This window comes from Euprymna scolopes, chromosome 6 (genome assembly GCF_053919585.1).
Source record: "Euprymna scolopes isolate OS-2025 chromosome 6, ASM5391958v1, whole genome shotgun sequence".
Taxonomy (NCBI): Eukaryota; Metazoa; Mollusca; class Cephalopoda; order Sepiida; family Sepiolidae; genus Euprymna; species Euprymna scolopes.
In genome coordinates, this window is record NC_136487.1 from 136,705,242 (window position 1) to 136,732,069 (window position 26,828).

General features: G+C 34.7%; 2 protein-coding genes across 4 annotated transcripts in view; one reads left to right on the forward strand and one right to left on the reverse strand.

Moving 5' to 3' along the window:
* Positions 1-574: 574 nt before the first annotated feature.
* Positions 575-26,828, reverse strand: LOC145277977 (uncharacterized). The gene is made up of 4 exons (XM_080130115.1): positions 26,622-26,828; positions 11,593-11,737; positions 7,153-7,272; positions 575-1,274 (listed from the first exon to the last, which is right to left on the reverse strand). Exons 1-4 carry the CDS (start codon positions 26,676-26,678, stop codon positions 625-627), a joined length of 972 nt encoding a protein of 323 aa, XP_079986241.1. The 5' UTR covers positions 26,679-26,828; the 3' UTR covers positions 575-624.
* Positions 22,176-26,828, forward strand: part of LOC145277976 (tyrosine-protein phosphatase non-receptor type 2-like) — a 175,083-nt gene continuing 170,430 nt past the window's right edge. The window contains exon 1 of one of the 3 annotated variants that reach the window (XM_080130111.1): positions 22,176-22,668. The gene's annotated coding sequence lies outside the window, so the exon portion shown is untranslated. Of the gene's footprint in view, positions 22,669-25,127; positions 25,506-26,105; positions 26,311-26,828 lie in introns of those variants that run through there. The other 2 variants (XM_080130113.1, XM_080130114.1) reach the window with 2 other exon arrangements.

The following is a 26,828-nucleotide window of genomic DNA, read 5'->3' on the forward strand; positions in this document are numbered from 1 at the left end:
AATGATTCTTATTTCAATTAATAAAGTTTATTATGAAAGGAGTTATCTTTGGAAGTGGAACATAAAAAAACGACATTATTTTTGCACCAACATAATAACTAAAATGAATAAATATTTTTTAAATCGGCTACATCATAATTCAGGTCATAAAGGGTTAACTGGAAGGTTTAACAATTTATGGATACAAAAATATATATTTGATCTTGTTGGAGATTTGTGGAGAAATGTTAGGCACTTTTTGGCCCACGTCTTTCATAGGGAAGTGTAAGGCACTTTTTGTTTGCATTGGCATCACCTGTCATGGGGAAGCGTTTAGCACTTTTTTTTTTTTTGTCAGCCCACAAATTTCATAGAGAAGTTGACCTTTCCTTTTGTGGGGAAGTGTTAAGCACTTTACTGTTGGTTCAACTATTGTAGGGAAGTGTTAGGCACTTTTCTCTTCTGTTTGCTCACAAATTTTGTCATAAAATCTTAAGCAACTTTTCATTTTTGTTGGCACCATATTTTGTAGGGAAGTGTTAGATACTTTTCATTTCTGTTGGCACCACCTTTTAGGAAGAAACTGTTAAGCACATTTTTCTTTCATAAAAAAGTATTAGACAATTATCTCTCTTGACACCACATTTATGGTAGCAAAAAAACATCTGATAATTCAAGGCAATAATTTGGCAGCGAGAGGAATTCTTTCATTGTTTCCGAGATAGGAAGAGACTGGAAGGCAGAAGTTTTGTAGTGGTATATCATTCGTATTTGCAGCCGACAAATGTGGGATAACCTTTTTGGGTTGCGGGTGGCATGTCTAAGCATGTGGATGAACTGTTGATCGGGGAATGTCTTTAAGAGATGACAGGAGCAACGATCTTCAAAGAGCATTTTTTGCCAGCAAAGATCGGTTTGTATATCGTAGCCTGCCCTCACAAGTAATCTTATGCTATTTTTATGCTCCACAAGATCAGAGCCAGATTCGTACGAGAGGAGGATCCCAAGCGGGGTCATACCAGCATGATTCATGTTGTTTGCTATGGCACCGCACAGAATTAGGTCCTTAATGATAAACGGATTGTAATAATCACAGGCTATGTGCAGCGGGGTCTCCATGAATCCATTTAGAATGTTGGGGTTAGCAGAATTTTCTAGCAGAGCCTTCACGACCTCCACTTTACCATACTGGACAGCCCAGTGTAGACAGGTGTTTCGAACATCTTTATAATCAATGCTTCCCCCTTCTTCCTCTTCCATTTGATCCCCTGGCAACTGACTGTTGACATCGACCCCTGAAAAGGAAGCAATAATCATAAGTTTGTGTATGCCTATAAAAACTAAAATATACATTTTAAAAGCAAAGTTAAAACATTGATAAAACAATTCTTAATATTTATCCCTTCTTTTAAATTGAACATTTTGTCAACTGGTTGGTTGGTTGGTCTGTCAGGTGTGAGTTTGAAATACCATTTTTGTCAATATGTCATGCTTAAGTTTGAAAAATACATATTTGGAGATCCTTTACAATTAAATTTGAAATGCCATTTTCATTGATTTGTCACAGATCAGTTTTAAATAACATTTGTTGGTCTGTCACAGATAAATTTTAAATAATATAATTCTTGGTCTGTTACAGATCAACTCGAAATAGCATTTTTCTTGGTCTGTCACAGATCAGTTTTAAATAACATATTTCTTGGTCTGTCATAATTTAACACAAAATAACATATTTGTTGTTTCGAAGCATTGTTGAGCAAGCTTTGAATGGGTTATCTGAAGAAGTGGCTGTATACGTTGATGATTTAATGTTTTGACGATTAAACAATGGAATGTCTACTTGTTAAGTTAAAGACTTGCATGAATACTATGGAAAGCAAAAATCTCGGAATGAATATTACCAAAACCAAAACTAACGATTAACAGCTGTAGTTTTGGAAAGACCCTGAAAAGGGGAAAGTTCCCCGGCTAAGGTTTGTTGAAAGGGAATCGGGTGCAACTTAATATTTTGCAGTACTTGTAAAACTTGGACAAACACGAATTACTGGAAAGTTGGAGAGATGATAAACCAGTTGTTGCACAAGAAGTGTAAGACAATTAAGACGCGTGAATATTCAGATGTGCAGAATGCATATACGAATGGCAAAGTAATGATGACGATGATAAATTCACAAGGGTTGGTTTGGTTGTTTTACACTATAGTTTCCCAAAAGTATCTTTACCCACCTCTACAGGAATGATGGAAAGGTTAAAAAAAAAAGTGTGAAAAATATAATAAAATAAAAATTATGGTGCTTCTATATTATAATAACGAAAAAAGAAAATTGAATTTCAAGTCAAACAAATGGTACCTACATAATTTTCATCTCACAAATAGTAACATATCCAAACATTATAGAAAACGATAAGGTTAAAAAAATAATTATTCATTACAAAGTGTTGATAAGGGTAAAAACAGTTCAATATGGTCACATGCTGGGTCCGACATATTGGGTCATGTGGCATAAGCAAAAGTGACTCAGTTGAAACAATGTGTAGCAGACAGAATTTATTCGGAAAACAAAAATAAACATAAGATATTGATTGTCTGTATAAGATATGTATATAATTTTTGAAACTTTTAAAAATAACTGGTAAGTTGGAGAGATGATCACCAGTTCGTGTGCAAGAAGTATAAGACAATGAAGATGAGTGAAGATTCGGATTAGTAGAAAGCATATATGAATGGCAAAGTGCATAAATAACGATAAATCCACAAGGTTTGGTTTGGCTGTTTTACACCATAGTTTCCCAAAGTGTCTGTACCCCTTTCACATCTACAGGAATGATGGAAAGTTTAAAAAAAATAAAAAACTCATATAATCGATTAATGTAGGTCACTTTGATAAAGAATTATCGTTGTTGTTCATAAAAAAAGCCTTTGTTCTCCTGTCGTTTAATGACCCTTGTTGCACCAAAATATTATAGGGATTTGTCTAACGGTCCATGCTAAGATGGGCTCCTATAACAGAGGTCTGTAGATTTTATGCTCTGATTGGATGGAGAAAATTACTGATCTCATTCTACATGAAAAAGTGTCTCAACTGGTATGGTTACGTCACCTGCCATCAGTCAGCGTTCTAAAGTGAGTCTCATATTAATGTTGATGGCTCAAAGGTACACAGCAGGCTGCTGAAGACATGGAAAGGATCAACTGATGACAACCTAATCCTGTTCAGGTGGCACAATCGAAATAGCAGCAGACAGGAAAAGTTGAAAGTCATTCAAGAAACATCTAATCTCAAGCATGAGAGAAAATGACAATAATAAAAAATGAAATAATTATAATAATGAAATAATAAAATTAAATGATAATGAAATAATAAAATAAAAATTAAATGATAATGAAATAATAAAAAATGAAATAATTATAATAATGAAATAATAAAATAAAAATTAAATGATAATGAAATAATAAAAAATGAAATAATTATAATAATGAAATAATAAAATAAAAATTAAATGATAATGAAATAATAATAAAATATAATAATGAACAATAATGAAACATTGATTGAGATTGTCGGACTGACTTCCTCATCTTGGTTGTTATAGTCACAACGCTTCGGTCGTTTTGCCCTCCGGCCTTCGTCAGGTGTTTTGTGTCGAACTGGGGAACCGTTTCTTAGGAGTCTCGAACCCAACCCTTTATTATTATTATGGCAGGCCTAATCGCAGATGGTAGCTACGGTAAAATAAAGAAGGACCCAACTTTGAAAACCGAAAGAAAGCTGTTACAAATCCTTACCAAAAATAAGGAACACATCACTCCAATGAGATATAGACAGCTGGTCCAGCATTACAGTAAGCTACCACATATGTACGGTCTCCCCAAGATACACAAAGACGGTATTCCACTCAGACCCATAGTGAGCTGCCGAGGCTCAGTATGCCATCCACTGAGCAGGTACCTTGTGGATATAATAAACCCATTAGCAGGCAAGTCAGCAACACATGTAAAGAATTCTGCCCACTTCACAGAACTGATCAAGGGAGCACCCATCAGTACAAACCAAATGGTAAGCCTAGATGTGGTTAGCCTGTTCATTAAAGTCCCAACTAGTGGGGCACTAGCAGTAATTCAAGACAAACTAGCTGCGGACCTCTCCATAGAAGAGCGCACATGTGTACCATTGCCAAACTTAATGGAAATGCTGACATTCTGCATAGAAACAACCTACTTCAGAATGGGTACTGACCTATATCGACAAGAGGAGGGGCTAGCTATGGGCTCGCCATTATCACCAGTGATTGCGAACATATACATGGAATACTTCGAAGACAAGGCCTTAGGTTCAGCTCCCTTAAAGCCCACCATGTGGCTAAGATACGTTGATGACACCTTCATACCCTGGCCCCATCAGGAAGACATCCAGGCTCTCCTAGACCATGTGAACTCAATAAGAACATCGATACAGTTCACAATGGAGAAAGAAAAAGATAACCAACTGGCCTTCCTTGATATACTCATATCACGCACAGAGCATGAGTTTAAGACATCCGTATATCGCACGCCTACCTTCACCGGACAATACCTAAACTTCAACTCCCATCACCCATACAGTATCAAACATGGAATCGCACGCTGCTTACAACATCGAGCAGAGACAATAAGTAGGGACACCTTTACATACCATCAAGAAATGGTCAGGTTGAAGAATACCCTCCGCCGTAACAACTACCCTGATAACATACTATCCACCAGACGTGTTAATAGTATAAGAGAGGAGAATGAAACCCAAAAACCTCCAACGGTCTGCCTACCATACATACGAGGCATCTCCGAAAAGATTCAGAGAATATGTGCCCCCTACAACATCAAGACGGTATTCAAGAGCGAGTCAACACTCAGATGACACCTGGAACGAGTGAAGCCCCGCATGGAGGAGAACATGACCAAAAACTGGATATACTTCATCCCATGCAGTTGTAGAAAGGTTTACAAAGGTGAAACAGGCCGCCCCCTTAAAGTAAGGATGGAAGAACAACGAAAAGCGGTAACTAAAGGGGAGACGGAAAAATCGGGTATAGCCAACCATGTCTGGATGGAGAGGGGGGACCATCTCCCCCTATGGGATGAAGTAAAAATAATAAACAGAGAGACCCACTGGAAAGTGAGAAAACTTAAAGAAACAGCTCACATGCTCGGACATAACAACCTACTGAGCAAACCAAGCATAGAGCTGAATACAATTTGGACACCCCTGATAGAGAGAGAAAACCTTGAATAACAACATAGGTTTAACATTAACAAAAAAAAAAACTAAGAATTGTCCTAGTGACATATGGCCGAGTGGTCCTAGATGTTGTATCAAAGTTTACAGTTACCCAAAGGTGCTGAGTTCAATCCTGAACGAAGGCAGTGAAAAAGTAACATTCAAAACAGAGAATCAGCAACTATGTCCCAGAGCCTAGCTGGAGTCCGAACACGGTACCCCCGTAATAATAATAAAGGGTTGGGTTCGAGACTCCTTACAAACGGTTCGACACAAAACACCTGATGAAGGCCGGAGGGCAAAACGGCCGAAACGTTGTGACAATAACAACCAAGACGAAGAAGTCAGTCCGATAATCTCAATCAATGAAAACACCTCATCTCAAAAATACAATACAAATACAAGAATAATGAAATAAAAATAAAATAAAAATTAAATAAAAATAAGTTAAATAATAATGAAATAATAAAAGTTAAATAACAAAAATGAAATAAAAAAATTAATCAAAATTAAATAATGAAATAATAAAAATAAAATAAAAAATATTAATGAAATAAAAATTAAATGATAATGAAATAATCAAATAATAATAAATTAAATAATAATGAAATAAAAAATAAATTATAATAATAATGTAATAATTAAAAATAATGAAATAAAAATTGAATAATAAAAATTACTCATGAAATAATAAAAAATAATGATCAAACAATAAAAATTGAATAATGAAAAATAAAAATTAAATAATATATTATTATAATTATATTATACATAATAATATATTATAATAATAATATAATAATACTATTATATATATAATATTATACTATAATATAAAAATTAAATAATGAAATAAAAAATTAAATAATAATAAAACAATTAAAATTAAATTATAAAAATGAAATAACAATAATGCAGTAAAAGCAGTTTGTTGTGACTCTTAAATACCTTTTCACTTTAACCTCTGAACAAAATAAATAATGGTTGTTTATTTTTAGCACATGTTTAAACTTCCTATTAATGTAGATGGCCCAAAGCCATTCAGCAGGCTACTGAAACACTAATCGATGCAGTTGGCACAAGTAAAATGGCAGCAGATAGGAAAAGCCGGAAGTCATTCACAAAATGTTTAACCTCAGCATAAAATAAGACACCGAAAAATGCAAATAATAATGATAATAAAATTAATAAAAAATTTAAAAATAAGATATATAAATTTAAAAAAAGCATGAATTTCTGCTGATGCCACACAAAACATCTGAAGAGTGGAAAAATTAATGAGGGAAAGCACTAACTAGACTTCCACTGTAAGAGTGCAAACAGGACTGGGACCTTGGGGAGGCTTACTGCCACCCAAATTCCAGTGGAGACCAATCGTTGCTGGCAGCAAGAAATCAACAGTAAGCGACTGTTGCAATAATGCAAAGTCAGTTACAAAGGTTATCGAATGAGATGGAGAGTGCTGGAAATCTGGGGAGACTTGTTGTCACTCAGACTCCAAGGAAACACCACCGATTATTATCAGTGAGTGTTCTCTGATGATGAAAAGTGTGAGAACTCCTAGTGAGTACATAATAACGTCTTTCCTCAAACTACCTGCCAGTGGAATTCCATCTCTGCTTCTTGTCTTCTCAACCATACCAGCATGCAAAAAATTCAAATGCATTGTAGTAACATTTTGCTGTTAAATTTCCTAGCTATGTAGCCTCCATAAAATCTGGCCCCTTTCACAGTAGCAATATAACTTTTTGGGAGTAAAACAACCCCCCACCCCCAACCAAAAAAAAAAAAAAAAAGGCACATCGTCAGCAATATTATCCCTATCATCAATCCAAGTAGAAATAAGTATTTAGATGGCGGAGATTCTACATCAAATATCAGAAAAAGCAACAACAAATATTTCATTGGTGATACGAACCAGCTTCGATTAGCATCTTTAAGATATTGATTTTCTTCCCTTTACAGGCCAAAGAAAGAGGGTTGAAATGTTCTTTCAAACCATTTTTTGACATCCAGCCTTGACAGTTTGTGTTGCAACCTATAAAAAAGGAACAAATATATATATATATATATTAGACATTAAGAGAAAAAATATATTTATATATATATATATATATATATATATATATATATATATATATATATATAACTACTTCATTTATTCACATAAATTTAATATACGAAAGTATAGATTTATGCGTAAACTTTAAGTATTTACTTCAAAAGTGCTCAATACGTAGGTAGAGCTAGTTAGTAATTCATAAAATATAAATGGCGATTAAGCTACACTGAATATTCTGCGTTTCATCCAACTATAGGATTCGTCAGGCTTATGCGCGAATTCTGTGGTTGCTTCTTGTTTTTATATATGTTGAGGATTTCTAGTTGGCCAATCAGCTTTCTAGTATCCACCGCGCCCCTTCCTATCAGCCAATGGGCATGCATTTTATCAAACAAAGGATCTGTTTTAGAACTAGGTTAGTGGTTTTAGGTAGACGTTCTCCTTTTTTTTTTTTTTTTATACATATAAATGAAACGCAGAATATTCAGTGTAGCTTAATCGCCGTATATATTTTATAAATTACTATATATATATATATATATATATATATAAATACCCGTTCACATACACTTTTCCATGATAAAGCTAGAACACAGAATTAGATGGAATCAGGCAATTACATCGACAACGGACAACGTCAGACCCAAAGTGGGTTTCGATGTATTGCATCTCCTCAGTGACGTGTTCCGACATAGGCGCGAACCCAGGTCGTCACACACATGAAGTGTGCGATATTGACAACCTAACCATATGCGCCACAGCGCAATCTATTGGCTATGCCTCGATTTTAATTTTTATATTTTTATCTAATTTCAGTTAATGTTCGTAGATGTGATATCTACCGCCTGCAAAGCAGCAGTATCTATCTTAGTTGTATATGGCACGTTACTTGTCACATAGTAGAATGTAAAACTAGATAAAAATATGAAAATTAAAATCGAGGCACAGCCAATAGATTGCGCCGTGGCGCATATGGTTAGGTCGTTAGTATTGCACACTTCATGCGTGTGACGATTTGAGTTCGCGCCTATGTCGGAGCACGTCACTGATGAGATGCAGTACATCAAAACCCACTTTGGGTCTGACGTTGTCCGTTGTCAATGCAATTGCTCGATTCCATCTAATTCTGTATTCTAGCTTTATTATGGACAAGTGTATGTGAACGGGTATTTATTTATATATATGTGTGTGTGTGGTTGTGTGTGTATAATTTAGATGAAATACTGAAATGCCAAAAAATTACAGGTTGTATAATACTGTAAACATAAATTCCAAAGAAATATTAATATCATATATTTATAAGACAACCTCAAGCAGATAAATAAAGCTGAATATGCGAGATAGAGCAATAATATAAATGGAAATTCCGAGTTAAATTATGTAGAATTACAACAAAATTCATTGTTTGACAAAGGAGCAAAGATAAGTATTAAAGTTTTTTCCCTGGATTTCTAATAAATGGCTCATCACATCAGAGGAAATGTTATTAGCAAAATAGATAAGGGTAATTATAAATTTTGCTTATTAGCACATAGATTGAAAATTAAATTTGAGGTGATGGTATAAAAATCATAAAACAACAATGAGAACATTTGTGATTTGTGAATATCTTTCTCTTCATTTATTTAATTATAATATAATTCACTTTTAAAAATTTCAATATAGAAAAAAAATATATTAATCTTCTATAATATAAAAGGCAAAATTTGTGTTAGTATGTGCACATTTTTTGTATGTCCGGCAAAGGCTTTTGGGGGGGGGGTTGCTCGGGGCGGTCACTGTTTCTTACAACTTTTTATATACTTCCTAGATTATAATATCTCCGATTTACGAAACTAGGTTACGTCTATCTTTTATTTGAGCGACTTTTACATGCTATTTTCGCGATATTTTTTATTTTCTGTGTGTTTTTTTTATTTGGCTTTTCCATATATAAGCAAAACTGAAGCCGTAGCAAAGGCAGTGTCCTGGCACTTGTGCCGGGACGTCAAGAAAAGCAATCAGTTTTGATCAATGCAGGCAAAACCCGTCATATCAGACAATTGCTATTCATTTGGACACTTCCCGTTTTATGGGGAGCTGGTTTTCCCCAACATCTTGGGAAAACTGGCTTGCAGCCAAAGTTAAGTGCGAGATTTCATTCACTCATTGCGTGATATTTGACCTCATTAAATTTATGCATCTGTCACTTAAATTTATAATCGTTTAATTTCAACCATTTTCAATTCCGCTGCCCTTGTAGCGTTGCGGTAAGCTATTCACGTCAAAGCTTCGGGTTCGAATCTACCTGCCTACCAAAACTTTTTTTTTCCTACCACACCTCTAAATACCTGGGCAACACCGGCCACCCATGCCAGTCTTCTATAATATAAATCTCACCTGTCTGTTTAAATTTATGTTTGTATGTTTGCCTAAAACTTTCGACAGAGGCGACAGATTTTCACAAGATCAGTATCATTTTGAAGCTCGACTCTTCGGACGACAACTATAGAAAAATTGGCTAAACACATTAATTCCATCACCCTCAACTGGGCAATTTTCTACAGGGAAGGGTTACTTTTTTCACCGATATTTTCAAAAGTCATCCTCTCTTTTCGATTGTCTAGCCTTAATTTAAATCTATGTCACTCTCAGTTTGGCAATGGGTGCAACAGCAAAGACGTCACTTTTTTCACATTCTTTTCCTTCTTTGCGGTACGGGTTCAAGCCTGCCTGCCTGCTATCACTTTTTTTTTTTTTTTATTTTGCTCAACATACACTTCTAAACACCCGGGCAATGCCAGGCACCCAGGCTAGTTTAATATAAATTAACTTCAGAAGAAACTTATCAGCTAAAAATACATAAAAAATGGCTTTTCAGTTAATTCATTCAAGCATTTTGCCTGCATTAATATCGAGCTATTTAATGGATTTTTCAAAGGATTCTACAACATCGGAAACGATAGATTACGAAATATGCATGACTTGGATTTTACTTCCCAGTCTGGAATATGCAATTAAAAAAAAAAAAAATGCAATTGATTCTAGAATATACCAGTATTTGTTGAATTTTATAACTTTTCATTGTTTCGATTTTGAAGATCATTTTTACACTATCACCTCAATTTTAATTTTCAATTTATGTGCTAATAAGCAAAATTTATAACTACCTACATCTATTTTACTAATAACATTTCCCCCGATGAGATAAGCTATTCATTGAAAATCCATGAGTTAAGGATTCCCGAGTTTGACAAAAATATTTCAGAGTTCAACAAGACACATTTCAAGAAGGCCGAAGGTTACATCAAACGAAACGTTGTGAGAATAACATTCAAGATGAGAACAGAAGTTGAAATAATCTATATATTAATACGATAGCGTGTGTTATTTTTTTGTGTCATGCTTACATCCGGGTCGTTTAATTGTTATGTTCTTCTATTTCTTGTAATAAACAATTTTACCAAGAATTCTTCATAAGTTTTGGTTTCGATTATAGCTGATGGCACTTAAGTCATTTAATTTTTTTATAAATAATTTTACTAAGAATTCTTCATAATTTTGGTTTTGGTTTCAATTATAATTGATGGCACTTAAGTCATCTATTTTTTTCTTATAAATAATTTTACCAAGAATTCCTCATAAGTTTTGGTTTCAGTTTCGATTATAGCTAATGGAACTCCAATAATCTATTTTTTTTAAATAATTTTATCAAGAATTCTACATAAGTCTTGGTTTCGGTTTTGATTTTAGCTGATGGCACCTTAGTAATCTACTTTTTTTTTTATCAAGAATTCTTCATAAGTTTTGGTTTTGGTTTCGATTATAGCTGAAGGAACTTAAGTTTTATATATATATATATATATATATATATATATATATATATATATATATATATATATATACACACACACACATACACATCATGGCTCTTGTTTGGGATTCAGTTTCGATTCAAGCTAATGAACACAAGTCATATGGATATATATTTTTTATTTTTGAAATCGTAACTTTATAATATATAAAAATCAATAGAACATTAACTCTATAATGATATATACGAAAGAATTAAAATATTATATTTAAGTGTATTTTACGACCTGGCTATGCCGGGCGTCCCTGCTAGCTTGGATAAATACTTTTGAAATTTTAACAAAATAGCTACAGAGCATCTCCATTTACGCTGAACATCTACAGAATGCCAACATCAATATATCACATATGAATCAGTCCTCTGTGGAATTTCCACAGGTCCCGCTAGTCAAAATTATACAAATTATCAATCCTTATCTAAAAAAATTCAGAAACATCACTGACCTTTGCTTATTAAATACTCTACGATATCGCTGTGTCCGCATTCAACTGCAAAGCAAAGTGGTGGCCATTTTGCACAGGTATCATTTGTTTGGATGTGCACAGGTTTATCAAGGCTGCATCCGTGATCACGCCACAATATATCTATCTAAAGAGAACAAAAAGAAAGAAAAATTGTATCGATATTATATTTGTCTTAGTCTATTTGTTTGTCCGTTCCACTTTCTCTCGGAACCTACTGGACCAAACTGATTGAAATTTTGTATGGATCTTTGCTATGATACGGTGCAGCGAACTAAGCATTATGGTATCCGTTCAATGCACAGTTAAGTATTAATAGAATTAGTATTTAATGCAAAAATGAGCACAAATTTAACCATATTCAAACATCAATCTATATATCTATAAAAGTGAAATTGTCTGTTTGTGTGTGTGTCTACATTTTCCTACCAAATTACTCTTAAATTTCTAGTCTACAAACTCGAGATTTGACAAAAGAGTTATTGAGATTTGGGAAAAATTTTTTCATTGGTTTTCAGACAGAAATTTGGCTGTCAAGGAGTCAAAGTTCAATGATTTGACCTTTGAAAACTCCTCTGTCAATTTTGGGTCTAAACACTTGAAATTTTAGATGTAGGTTCCTTGGACATGGGTCAAGCATTTTAATTTAATTTGAGCTCAAAACAATAAATGTTAAGGGGTAAAAATTTGGGTCAAAGTTAAAAAAAAATTGATTTCTGTGGTCTCTACCAAATTACTCAGCCAATTTTTGGTCTAAACATTTGAAATTTTTCATAAAGTGTATTCAGACATAGAGCAAGCTTTTTATGTAGTTTTTGGGCGAAAATTTGGCTGCCAAGAGGTCAAAGGTAAAAGAGTTGACCTTTGCAGACTCTACCAAACTCCTCTGCCAATTTTGGGTCTAAACACTTGAAATTTTAGATGTAGGTTACCTGGATATGAGTCAAACTTTTTAATATATATATATATATATATATATATACATATGCACATAAAGTTATGAACAGTACATAGGGCCCGAGCAAAGCTGGGTTGAACTGCTAGTTTGGTATAAAATACTCATTCAAGTCGACGGTTTATAACTTTTGCCAGTTTTTAACAGTAACATGAGAATGATCCTGTTTAGACACGATTTATTTCATGTAATTACAAGTATATCTGGATGGTTGAGATTGTCAAAAAGTTTTGTTACCTTGGTGATATCATTGGAGTATAGAGTGGAGCAAGTGCTAGTGTGATTACAAGAGTTAGGAATGGATGGATTAAGTTCAGGCAATTCTGTCATTACTAACCAGCAGAGCGTTACCACTGCTGAACAAGGGAAGAGTCTATCACACATTGTGTACACAGTGTGAGGATGTATTGAAGCAAAAACTGGCCAATGAGGGTTGAAGATATTGTTGCATGAACAAAAATAATATAATAGATGTGTAATGCGAGTCTTAAAGATGGGATTAGTTTTGGTGACTTTTGGGGATGATTAAATTTTGGACGGTATAAGAAGATATGCGCAGAACAGGAGTCATTGATAGTATGGTCACGTTAAAAGAATGGATGATAGTTTTTGGTTCAGTAGATGTAGAGCAATTAAAGTAGCAGTTCCAGCTTGTAGGAGAAGACCAAGGAAAATGGAAGTTATAAAAAAGGAAGTTATAAAAATGGATGAGAAAAAAATAAAAAGGATAAATAAAGACCTGGTCAGAGATTGGTTAGTTTGATTTGAAAGTCAATTTCTTAAAGCATATAAATCGAATGTTAAACCGATGATGTAAGTGTTGAGCTTGATATGACGATGATGATGATGACAGAGGTTTATTTGTTTATGTTTAACAGCCTATCAATCTTTCTATGGTCATTTAAGGTCAGCAAATTTTGGTTTGGTTTGGTTTGGTTTGGTTTGGTTTGGTTTTTTGATGATGACAGACTTACTTGATGCATTAAGTGTTTTGCTAAAACTGGCTCTAAAATCTTCCCCTATAAACTAGAACCCTAGAATGGGTCTTCCAAACAGTAATAAATGAAATACCTTTGTCCTCCGCGGCTTTTTAACTGTTTTTTATTTTCGGACACATGCAGTACTGTCAACACAATGATTCTCGGCAGTCTTCATGTATGCTGAGAATTAATTTCTCTATACTCGCATTGCTAACTTTGATGGAATGAAATATGAAATATTATTATTCTTTATCTTACATTAAGTGCTACATGAGAAAGAAAATGGTTCGCAAACCTTAATTGGAACAGACCAACAACTAAACTTTGGAATTCCCTTTCATTTTGCCTGCTTCCCTGACTGTACTGATATACAGAAGTTTAAATGTAACGTAAACCAACATCTTGTTAATCTTCCCTAAGCATGGTCCGAAATAGTAGCCCCTTACACCCAAGCGGCGTTATGCCTTGTTTTTTTTTGTTGTTTTTTTTTTTACTTGTAAGTCACCATTTATCGAGGCCCGAAGGCCACTTCAGGATAAGGGTTAATGAATGTAAGGTGGTAGTTTAGTAATTGTTATGGTGTAAGTTAAGAAGAATTTGATTATTTGTGGAGACGGCTCAACAAGAATTTGTTTACATTGGATTTGAAGGCTACTATGTTGTATTCAACTGGGAAGCAGGGCAGTGGAACAGTGTTTCACAGGCGTGCACTTGTGGGAAAGAAGCTTTGTTCATGGAATGTGCGTTTAGATTTAGGCACAGATAGAAAGGGGGGGATTGTATATAGTGGTTGTAGCTAGTCAAGTGTGTTTTTTTTAGTTTGGGGTGAAAGTGAAAAAAAAAAAGAATTAAAGGAGGCTGCAGAAAGACTCAAATATCATTTCATTCAGATTGAGCAAAATTAAATTTCCAGAATAGTTAAGAGAGCAAAAATGGGTAAAAAAAAAAAAATAAAATAAAAATCAACAAGTAAATGTTACCAAAGGCAAGCTAAGTTACTCTTCTACCTACTTGGATAATTTTTTTTGTGTTTTCACTTATTTTAAAGTGTTTTTTACTTACAAATGAAGGTAGTGTAAAGCCTGTCGAGTTAGAATGAAAAACAAAATGATCTCATTCGAGCCGTAGTAAAAAAAAAACAAATCACAAATTAAACAAAATATTGGAAGAACATTACATTTTCGCTGGTTGGTGACATTTATTGGACATGTTTCTATCAGTATCTTGTTTAATTTTCGATTTTTGTGTGTGATTGTTGAGGCTCAACTATAGCTTGACTGAGACTGCCATTTTGTTTTTCGTTTTAACTCGACAGCCTTTACACTATCTTCATTTTTACGTAAAACAAGTGAAGCATGCATGGTCCCCAGTGAGTGCACAGTGAACGAAGCATAAAAAAAATGCCCCCCCCCCCATTTAGCCTCCACAGTCCCCAGAGGACGTCAAATCCTGGTGAAAATCAACAAACGGTGCAGTTTTAGGCCTTAACATATGTAAATTTGAGTTCTGCACCATGCAAAAAAAGAAATGACTAAGTCCATCATTTGCTCCCTCCCATTTAGCCCCAAAAGTCCCCAAGGCCTTCGCATATTTAATTTTGAGTTCAGCACCATGCAAAACTGCTAAATAGACATGCACAGAAAATTTTGGACAAATATGGTAAAATAGTCCCAAAAATTAAGTGTTTTTATTAGCCCTAAAAGAGCCCCTGAGGCACACGAAAGAGTTATCGCAAAGTATAAACAAACAAAATTATATAGAAATCAGTTAGTTACAACTTTTCAGAAAGTTTTATAAAAATCCAAGCATCAATGTTTTTTAATAAGTACAAAAGTGTCAATTTTAGCCATTTTAACCTGAAAGGCACCCTTAGGGGGGCAATCGGAGTTATCCCGGAAAATCTGTTCTGTTACTTTTTTACTCATATCATGTTTAATGTTTGTGCAAAATTTCAAAAAATTCCAACACATAATTATTGAGAAAAGTGCGGACAGACGAACAGACTAGGGTGAATTTACAGGTCCACCCTCCTTTTGTTGGGGGACCAAAAAAACACTTTAAAATAAATTAAAACAGAAAAAAAAAACATCCACATAGGTAGAAGAGTAATTTATCTTGCCTTTGGTAACATTTATTTGTTGTGCATTTGTTTTTATTTTTGTTGTTTTTTTTTTTTGGCTTTGTTGATTCTTCTGCAAAATCACCGAATCAAATGTTAAAAGGATGACAAAGATTTATGTTATACAAAATCCCCAAATCTGACACGGACTTATTTTTAAACAGCATTCACTCAATTTGCATAGTCACTTAACAAAACTTTAATAACTTAACAAAACTTTAAAATATTTGACCTTCCTGAATTTCTGCTGAGATCATGGTCAAAAAGACTATTTTACAGGACATGATGGATTATAAAAAGTTGTCCATCTATCATCAAAATGAAATTAGACAAGGGAAGCAGTTTATTTTTAAAAGATTGACTGAACTTTGTACAATGGAACAATAGTGCAATCATATTTGGATTATCTATATTTCAATAAAAGTGAGAATGTGGGTGTGTGCGAAGACAATTCTCAACCTATACACTCAACAAATTTTTGATCGACAGTCTTGAAATTTGGTATATAGGGTATTCAGACATGTGGAAAACTTTTTAGTTGGTTTCCATCCGGAAAAAAGGGCTACTAAGAGATCAGAATTGAAAAATTGGTATGTAGGAGTCGTCGGATATTTATCTGTTTGTCAACTGTTTCACGACTGCACATGCGTGAATTGTTAAGAATAAGCAGGCTTGAAAACAATTTTTAAAGATCGTGTCAATCTGGTCTAATGGTTATCATACTTGACTCATTATCTTTAGGTTTTGGTTTCGATCTCAGTTTGAGTATTTCTTTTTTTTACTCACAAGAAGTAAACTGTTTGGAAAAAACATACTTGCATACACATATCTTAATTTCTGTATGAAGTAAAATATAATATGTATGTGTATTTTATGACCGGCAACGCCAGGCAGCCTGCTAGTGTTGAATAAATTCATTTCATTTTCTGTTTTGCCGAAGTCTTGTCAATGTATGCCAAAGAAAAGTCTCTTCTGATTAACGCTTATGTAATTCCAGTTTAATTTTTAAACTCTACATAGAAAACTAGTCTTTACTTTGAAATGGTTCTTTTTCGTAATAGCTTTATTTTTAACTAGCGGTACCTGGCCACGCGTTGCTGTGGCTTAGTGGAAATGGAAAGAAAATGCTAACGGTTACGGAAATGCCCCCCACCCCCTCTAAAATCCACACAGGACACCTGGTTTTTTTTTTTTTTATCACGGTAATCGCATTGATTACAAACGTAACACGCAAAAAGGGAAAGTTTTTTTTTTTTTAATATTATTTTTATGACTTTAATCGGTGAGTCTGGTGTTTTTTTTTTTTTTTTTGGTAAATGTGACTACCGGGATACCCTGGCCCAATCACCGCTAATAAAATACTCCACGTTCATCAAACATAAAGACCTGACCGGAAACTTGAAATAAAATGAAACGAAAATTATTTATTTATTTAGTTAAATGGAATTGTAGAAGGCGGTACAATGCAGAAGTAACGGAAAGACACAAGCTGAAGCAGGTGAGAAATTTATTAATACAACTTATAAATACATGTGTACATATTCATATTTCATATACGCAGTATATTTATATTTGCACAGTGGTTACCAGGGAAAGTCGGTCTGGTGGTATGTCCGTGTAATATAATATTTCGAGAAAGATCTCTTCGTCAGATATTTACTTTTGTCAAAGTCAAGTAAATATCTGACGAAGAGATCTTTCTCGAAATATTATATTACACGGACATACCACCAGACCGACTTTCCCTGGTAACCACTGTGCAAATATAAATATACTGCGTATATGAAATATGAATATGTACACATGTATTTATAAGTTGTATTAATAAATTTCTCACCTGCTTCAGCCTGTGTCTTTCCGTTACTTCTGCATTGTACCGCCTTCTACAATTCCATTTAACTACATACTATACAATGCTTCAAGCAAACTACACCCACCTCTTATTTATTTGTTTATTTAACTATTATTATTGGCTCACATGGAGCTTTCACACAGGTCATCAAAGATCTCTGATTGAAAACCTGTGGTGTTCCCTGCGAGCTGAGTGACAACAAGTCTCCCTAAACGTTCAGCATTCTCCAACTCCTTTGATAGCATTTGCAAATAAATTTGCATTATTGTAACAGCTCCTCACCATTGATTTCTCGCTGGCAGCGGCCATTGGTCTACACTTGGATTTGAGTGGCTGAGTGGCACTAAGCCTCCCCAAGGTCCCACTTCTCTTTGTGCTTGTCCAGCGGAGGTCTGGTCAGCGCTCTCTCTCCACGGCCTTTCCATCCTTCTTGATCCTTCTTGGCTATTTGGTATCACACTTTTGGGAGGGGGCAGTGATGGGACAATGGGAGGGGATGGGTGATGGGGATGTAGAACTTGTAGATATACAGCTTTAGTGTTCTTCATTCCCTGTAACACTTCTTCATGTTTTGCCTCTGAAGCAGTTTGTCTGGCTCATGCATGTGGTTCATGTGTATTATTCTCCGCATTCAAGGGTTTTCCTTAATATTTCAGCCGTTTTCATTATCGTTAATCATTGTATCTTTGCAGCCATTCCACTGATTCCAATTTCTCCCATTCTATTTTCAAAGTTTTTTGGAATTGTTCCTAGTGCTCCTATTATTATAGGTATTATTTGGATTTTCTGCATCATCCAAATCCCTTTTAACTCTCTGCCAAGCTCTGTGTATTTGCTCTGTTTCTCCCTTTTCTTTCACCCCGTGATCAGCTGGGACAGCAAAATCTATGATTTGACAGGATTTTTCTTTCTTGTTAATTATTATGACATCCAGTCTTCTTGCTTGGATAGGTTTATCCGTCTGTACGTCCATGTCCCATAGGATTTTGTGGTTCTCGTTTTCAATTACTGTTGCTGGCTTATGTTTGTACCATTTGTCTGTACGCTCAAAATGCAGTCGTTTGCATAATTCCCAGTGTACTCCCCTCTTCACTTGGTCGTGCCTATTCTTGTATTCCTTTTGAGCCAGTTTGACGCATGCACTTACTATATGGTTTATCGTTTCGTCTCTTTGTCCACAGAGTCTGCATTTGCTGTTTTTTTGTGTTTTATCGATCTTTGCTTTGATATGGTTGGTTCTTATCGAGTTATCTTGTGCTGCAGTTGTTAGGGATTCAGTTTCTCAGTTTACATGTTGTCCTTTTCGCATCCATATCCAAGTGTTTTCGTTATTTTCATCTTTCGTCATTCTTATGAATCTTCCGTGTAGTTGTTTCTCTTCCCATTTCTCTTTTCTCGTTTGTCTCTCTGTTTTCTGTTTTGTTGATTTTTTCAGTGTCTCTCGCTGCCATAATTATCCTTTCCGCATGTCTTCATTATGTATTTTTCTAGTTCTTTTTTGTGTCATTTACACAGTCTTCTATGCAGACCAGTCCTCTCCCGCCGCCATCCTTTTTCACGTAAAGTCTGTCAATATCATCCTTTGATGTGCATTGTGCATGGTCATGAGTTTCCTGGTCTTTTGATCGAGCTGTCTCAGTTCTTCTTCTGTCCACCCTATAAACGGTCCAGAGTATCTTACTAGTGATACTGCCCATGTATTTATACCTTTTATTAGGTTTCTGCTATATAATTTCATTTCCAGGAGTTTTCTTGTTCTCCTGAGATATTCCTGTCCAATTAACTCTTTCATTTCTGTTGCTTTGATTGTGTCTGCTTCCAGAATTCCCAAGTATTTATAGTCGTCTTGTTCCCCTAGTGCCCTCATTTCTGTTTGGTTGGGTAGTTCTATGCCTTCTGTCATTTCCAGTTTTCCCTTTCTTATAACTAGTAGTGTGCACTTTTCCATTCCAAATTTTATTTGGATATCCTGACTGAAGATCCTGGTAGTGTTAATTAGTGTCTCTAGTTCCTTTTCGGTCCTTGCAAAAAGTTTCAAATTGTCCATGTACATCAGGTGGTTCATTTTTTCCTCTGCATTATAGAACTTGTATCCGGCTTGGCACTTTTTCAGAATACTGTTTAGGGGCATCATGGCTATGATGAACAGCAATGGTGATAGTGAGTCTCCTTGGAAGATGCCTCTTTGTATGTTAATTTCTGTTATGTATTGTCTATCAGCTGTCAATTCCAGTCTCCATGTTCTCATTGCATTTTCTATTACGTTGGTGATCCTGCTTGGTATTTTATACATTTTTAAGCATTCTATTATCCATGCTTGGGAGATCCTGTTGTACGCTTTTTTGTAGTTGATCCATTCCATGGCTAAATTTTTTCTCTTTCGTTTTACCTCCTTTGGGATCTTTTGATCTATATATAGCAGATCATGTGTTCCTATTATTATTATTATTATTATTATTGGCTCACATGGAGCTTTCACACAGGTCGACAAACGATCTCATTGGAAACCTGTGGTGTTTTCTCGAAGCTGAGTGACAAGTCTCCCCAGACGTCCAGCTCTCTCCACCTCCTTCGATAGCATTTGCAAATGAATTTGCATCATCGCAACAGCTACTTACAATTGATTTCTCGCTGGCAGTGGCCATTGGTTTATACTGGAATTTGAGTGGCACTCAGCCTCCCCAAGGTCCCAGTTCTCTTTGCGCTTACCCAGCCGAGGTCTGGCTAGCACTTTCTCCTCAGTCTTTCAGTCCTTCTTGACCCTTCTCGGCTCTTTGGTATCACTCACTTTTATTGGGGGGAGTGGTGATGAAACAATGGGGAGAATGCATGATGCGGGTGTAGAACTTGTAGATATGCAGCTTCGGTGTTCTTCATTCCCTGTAACGCTTATTCGTTATATTGTCTTCTTGTATTATTCGCCGCATTCAAGGGTTTTCCTTAATATTTCAGTCATTTTCATTATCGTTAGTTGGTGTACTTTTACAGTTATTCCTCTGATTCCAATTTCTGACATTCTTTTTATGAAGTTTTTCGGAATTGTTCCTAGTGCTCCTACTATTATTGGTACTATTTTGATTTTCTTCATCATCCAAATCCCTTTTAACTCTCTGGCTAGCTTTGTGTATTTGCTTCGTTTCTCCTTTTCTTTTATACTCACCCTGTGGTCAGCTGGGACATCTGGTCTTCTTGCTTGAATGGGTTTGTCCGTCTGTATATCCATGTCTCATAGGATTTTGTGGTTCTTGTTTTCGATGTTATTATTATTATTATTTTATTATTTTTTTTTATTATTATTTTGTTTTTGCTGCACTTTTTTTTTATTTAGGTATGCATTTACAAGAAAAGAACGAATTACTGTTTCGTTATCCTTCTTACTAAAATAAAATTGTTATTTCTTGTATTTTTTCCATGTGTACCTGCTCAAATTAACATTACGTTATCTTTCCTACTAAAATTAAAATTACTAATTAGTTTATTTTTTCCATGTGTACTTGAATAAAATGCACCAAAAGGAAACGAAATACAAAAAGGAAGAACACAACACTGAAACAGTAAATAAAATGATGATTTGGTTTTTGGACCAAGGTTGAAAGTGTAGTATCTGTTCTGATGCTGTACCTTTATGCAAACATAACGAATACATATGTACTAAGAAAACACACATATGCATACACACACATACATGCAAGCAAAGTTTAATGGCACACACACACACACACACAAGCAAACAAAAACAAACACACACGCACATGTGTATACCGTAAAGTGTTCGAAAGAGAAAGTTTTTTTTTTCTTTTTGGTGTCAGATAAATATATTTTAAGCAATTTTTTTTTGTTTGTTTATTGAAAAAAAAAAAGTTTTTTTTATTGTGTCAAAGAAACAATTTGTAAGCAGTTTTTGTGCAAGCAAATAAGTGTTAGCAAAAGTGTTTGTCTTGACCAATAAATAATGTGCAGGAAATGAGTTTTGATGGTTTTTTTTCTGTACGAGTAGTTTTATTTGTTACTAGCAGTTTAGTCTGGGCCCTGTGTACTGTTCATAACTTACGCTATGTGTGAAAATATGGGTTTTTAAACTCTGGCTATTCTGATCAATGCTTTGATCACCTTGCAACTGCTGTCGTCAAATGTCTTCTTTAAGATCAATGAGTCATAATATTACAAGTTGAAGAAATTAACAAGTAAATCAGGTTTGATATTTGAACATTTACAAACTGTACACTTCATTAATAAGTAAAATGTATTGTTGCCATATTTGTACTGTTTTTGCTAAACATAATGATTATAATCCAAATGTAGTGGTCTTTGCTTCTAAATCTCACTTATTCTAATGGCACCTATATGGTTCCCAACACAACATATAAATTGGTGCTTATTTTTAACGTTCAAATTGGCCAGCATTTGCACACACTTTTCTCGCAATACATTTTTAAAAAATATGGCGGACATAAAAAAAAAGAAACTAAAAAAGAAAAAAAAAATGCATTCAGCCTAGACACCGGCAAAATGGCTGGCAGAGAAAATGATGAAAACACCAACATGATCCTTGAACACAAACAACAGCTGGTGAAGATGACATTCCGCCCAGACTTGACCAACCACACTATTGAATATCTCAACAAACTCAACCCAGAATCAACACCAACCCTTGACTTCATACTGGATATAAAAAGCCAAGCTTAGCAAGTATCAGTGATTCCCTTCAAGGCCTACCGAGTCTCTCTGACACAGATGTAACAACCAAACTCTCACAGACATACATCAAGCACCATAAAAATCTACAAACATCACCAACAACTATGATAGAAAAAATTGCACCAGTTTAATACGAGTTAAGCTGCAACATGCATGTTGAAAAATTCAAGAACTGGATGTTGGATGATTCAGTCAACCCACAGGAGACCCGATTACTTTGAACGACATGCAACAACACCAGTACAGACCCACTTGCGAATTTTACACAACTGACTTCGACCATAATGTAACAATTCAATCCACAAGTGCAGACTAATTTGCACTCATCAGCCTTGTTCACCCAATTTGTTTTAGCCTCTGGCTATCTGGAGGGAGAGTATTGTGGGAAACGGATTCGCAAGCTCACACAGAGAGACACGCCCGCTAGCAACTTCCAGTTAATAATAACTATACGGTAAGTTGTAGTTGTCACCCTTGGTTGGTTGCATAACGCTTATAATCGCTGCTGGTGCTTATGGTTCCACTAACTTTCTTTTACTGGTCACGTTAGCAAAAACGATCTCTTTGCAAGTTTTTAAGTTCTGGCTATTCTCATCAATGCCTTGGGCATCTCGCCACTGCTGTCGCCGGATGTCTTCTCTAAGGTCAACAGGTCATAATCGTGCAGATATCCTTATTTATTGTATTTAAAGTTAACGCTGAAAAGAAATAGATGATAACTTGGAACTTTTTTTCACCAGGAGGTGTGAAACCGTCTACTTCCCGCACCTAGCGATGATTACAATGAGTTGATACGTTGCACTGCCAACACATCAAAGTTATGGAGGTGGTGCAAATTACGGCATCAGTGAAAAGGAGTGCTGTAATCTCTATTTAGATCACAAACTATCTTGGCAAGAAAGTAAACTTTATAAACTATTTTAGACTATTTTTATGTAAAATATTTAAAAAAAAAAAAAAAATTTTATGATGCAAAACCGTTTTGGAAAAAAAATATTTTTTTTACTTTCTTTCCACCTTTAAATTGACGACTTTTATTGATTTTTAAGTTTGCTGAAAACAAATATCATATTCAAATTTGGGGCAGACAAGTAGTTTCCTGGATTTGAAGACATTTTTTTTTCAATGTATTACTCAATAAATGTCAATGGTATTCACCATTCTTAACATGAGGAGTGTTTTGTTACATGCATGTGCATTAGTACTTTTCAATTACAAAAAAACATGGCCTCCAGTAAAAACATAATGGATTACATAGGATAATAGAGGTATTAATATTCAGAAAACTACTCGTCTGCCCCAAATTTGAACGTAATAATGGTTTTCAGCGTACTCGAAAATCTATAAAAGTCCTTGATTTAATAGTGAATGCTGAGGTGGAAAGAGAGTAAAAAAAAATTAAATAAAGACTAAAATATAAATTAATTAGAACGTATTTTATTAAAAACTAGCAGTGAGACCCAAGGTTGTCCAGGAGTGAATGAAGATCAACAAATATTCCACCCTCCCATACTTTTATTGTCATCGAAATCGGTAAAATGCGCCCAGTTTTTAATCAATTCGATTGATTGTCTGTTCTGGTTAGGAACCCCTACAGTATACTGGGAGGAAGTTTCACATGTCTCCTTGCAGTGCCTTAGTCCAGAATACATTGTAATCTACATTGCACTGTAGAGAATCTACTGTTGATTTTATAAAATTATCTGTAAATAATAGCTTCACTTAAAGTTTAAAATGCAAAAGTCAAGTATCATAGTTCAATTGTGCACTAAACAGAAACATTCATTTTGAACGAGTCCCTGTCATATCAAAGAACCAACTTGATTTTGATCACTTGAATTAAAGTAAAACGCACAAAAGTCAAGTATCATGGTTCAATTACGCTCTAAACAGAAACATTTATTTCGAACGCGTCCCTATCTTATAAAAAATCTACAGTTAATTTGATAGGCTAAGCCTTTCTGCTTATGCAATACTAAACCTTCTCAAATGCATTTGTAATGTTAGGTTGTATAAACATCTTTGATAAAAAAAATTGGACTTTCTTCTTTAATCGGAATTTTTCGATTGTCGATACTTATCAGACGCATTCTGATACAAAACCTACGTAAGAACACTCCCAGACACATCAAGTACCTTCGTGTAAAATTTTTAACAAATATGTCCAGCTGTTTTGGAGTTTCTAAAAAAAACGACACACACACACACACACACACTCACAAAGTTCTTTTTATATAATAGAAAGATAGAGATAAAACAATCTTCAAAAAGAAACATCTCAAAGTAAAGACTACTTTTTTTATGTAGAGTTTTAAAATTAAACTGGAATAAATATTAATCAGAAGGAACTTTTACTCGGTATACACCGGCAAGACTTCAGCTAGACAGAAAGCAGAAGTCAAGATGAAATAAACTTAATTGACATAATCCGTATTTGATTATATATATATAAGTTTAATTTATTCCATCTCCAATTTTTTTTTTCCTTCCGATATTCAAATCAGGACGTGTCATGAATTTCCCAAATCGTCGTTGTTTAATTCTTTTGTTCATCTTAGCCAGGAAAAAACCTTGGCACATTCGGATTCTCGGGTCCGATTGTTGAGGAAACCCGCCCCTTTTGTTTTAATGACATATAGTGTGGTTCGGCCCTATCACCTCTTTCTAAAGGCAAGTGTTGCCGAGCGAGCGTCCCTACCAGGGAATGCCGACGGGTTTATTGTCAGTTAATTCTGTACTCTTTCAGATTGTCTCATATGGAGAGAGAGGGGGGGGGAATGTTAACACATCAAACTGATTTAAGTGGGAAATAAGTAATCCCTTTGCTTTGAATACCGAAGAGATCTTTCCCGGCATCTTGGATTATTATTATTTTCAGTTTTACCGATTCCTAGCAAAGCAGCAGCCATCTTTGTTTAGTTAGTAACGTAAAATAGGCGCGTGCTTCTTTTCTTAGAACTGGGATTTAGGCCAATTTTAAAATGCTAAACTTTTATTAAATATATTTTTGTTGGTAAATTTCAACTCGCACGTAGTTTCTCGGTGTTGCAATGCAACACCGAGAAACTACGTGCGAGTTGAAATGTTGCACTGTTGCATTTACACGCATGAGCGCGCACCCGCGTTTACCAAGATGACCACCAGCAGAAGCAATAACATAAGACGTGGCATTACGTAATATTCGGAAAACTACTTATTTGCGGAAAATTTAAATGCGATATTCGTTTTCAGCATACCCGAAAACCTCACAAAAGTCATCATTTTAAAGGAAAACGTTAAGGTGGAAACCAGGTAAAAATTTACCGTTTTGTTTTAACGCAAATAGGTTACAAACCAGTAAGTAAAGCAAAATAAGCCTTTCTGTTTGTTCTGCAGAGCTGTCGGCTGCAAAATGATACGAGTTTTTTTTTTTTTTTCTTCTTTTGTGCAAATCGTATACATATATATTTACATAAGTAGACGAATAAAAAATTGTAAATCCAATTTTCGGTATTTACCGTATTGAAATAATAAGGAGAAGGAAGTGTTTTATAACTATTTTGTACTTTTACCTAACAATTTAATTAAAAAAAAAAAAAAGAAGAAGATATCATGAAACTTGATTTTAATTTGAAAATACTTTGTGTCTAACTTTTCCCTCGTGGGGAGGCGAGTAAATAGGTACTTGAAAATACCATTTTGAAAATAACAAGCTAACATAAATCCATAAAGTACCCAATTTTCTCCAAACTATTTTTCCTACATATTTTTAATCTGTTAAAAAAAAAAAAAAAGTTATTTAAATATATGGCAAATTATTAGGGTTAGAGACGGGAGTGAAAATATTGAGTTTTATCATAAAGCTACTTGGGGGAGGGGGTATCTAGTTTTCTTCCACTGTAAGAACTAACTGTGATACCAGGGTCTGAAAGTGGATTGAGAAGTCCGCGCTCCCGAGTAGGGGCACTCTAACCTGCAAAAAATGCCTGGGCAGCCCCATCGGCGATTAGCAATAAACTAACTCCTTCTCAAAGCCTTAGAGGATAGACCTCCTAGAACTGCAACTGCACAGAACTAAGCTCCCACCACAAAATCAACAGAGACCGGATCATTACAGGTATGATATAATCTCTGTTGGGGTTTTTTTTTTGGGGGGGGGGGAGCAAGGATAAGCCTTCTTATTCAATTTTCTTTTTATTAGGCATAATAATAAAATAATGAAGAAACAAACGGTGCACGCGCAGAGCCGTAAATTGTAGGGGGTTATATTTACCTAGTTTTCTATCTAATTTACAGTAAGTTTTCTATCAACTAATGAAAAATAAATTATCAATTCTTCCATGGACACGCATTTGATAAACAAACCACAATTAATTTGGTGTGAATTAATCAAAGCTTTGATTAAATAAACCAGAATAAACAATTTACCTGATTCAAGTCACCTGCCGAGATTAAATCGAGTAAAAAACGTTGCTTTTTATGCATTATTTACAAACAAATGCACACACAACAAAAAACAGCAACTAATAAACATGTTTTTTTTTTTTTTTTTTTTTTTTTTTTTTTTTGTAAATAGGAAAATACAGACAAAATCGGTTGAAAAAGATTAACAGCACGAAAACAGAATTATCTCCC

Coding starts and splice junctions, on each gene's coding strand:
- LOC145277977 (XM_080130115.1), bottom strand. CDS start 26,678: ATGCATAAAAAGCAACGTTTTTTACTCGATTTAATCTCGGCAGGTGAC. Junction 7,273..11,592: donor AGAGTATTTAATAAGCAAAG/GTCAGTGATGTT, acceptor CCTTTTTTATAG/GTTGCAACACAAACTGTCAA. Junction 1,275..7,152: donor AAAGATGCTAATCGAAGCTG/GTTCGTATCACC, acceptor CTTCCTTTTCAG/GGGTCGATGTCAACAGTCAG.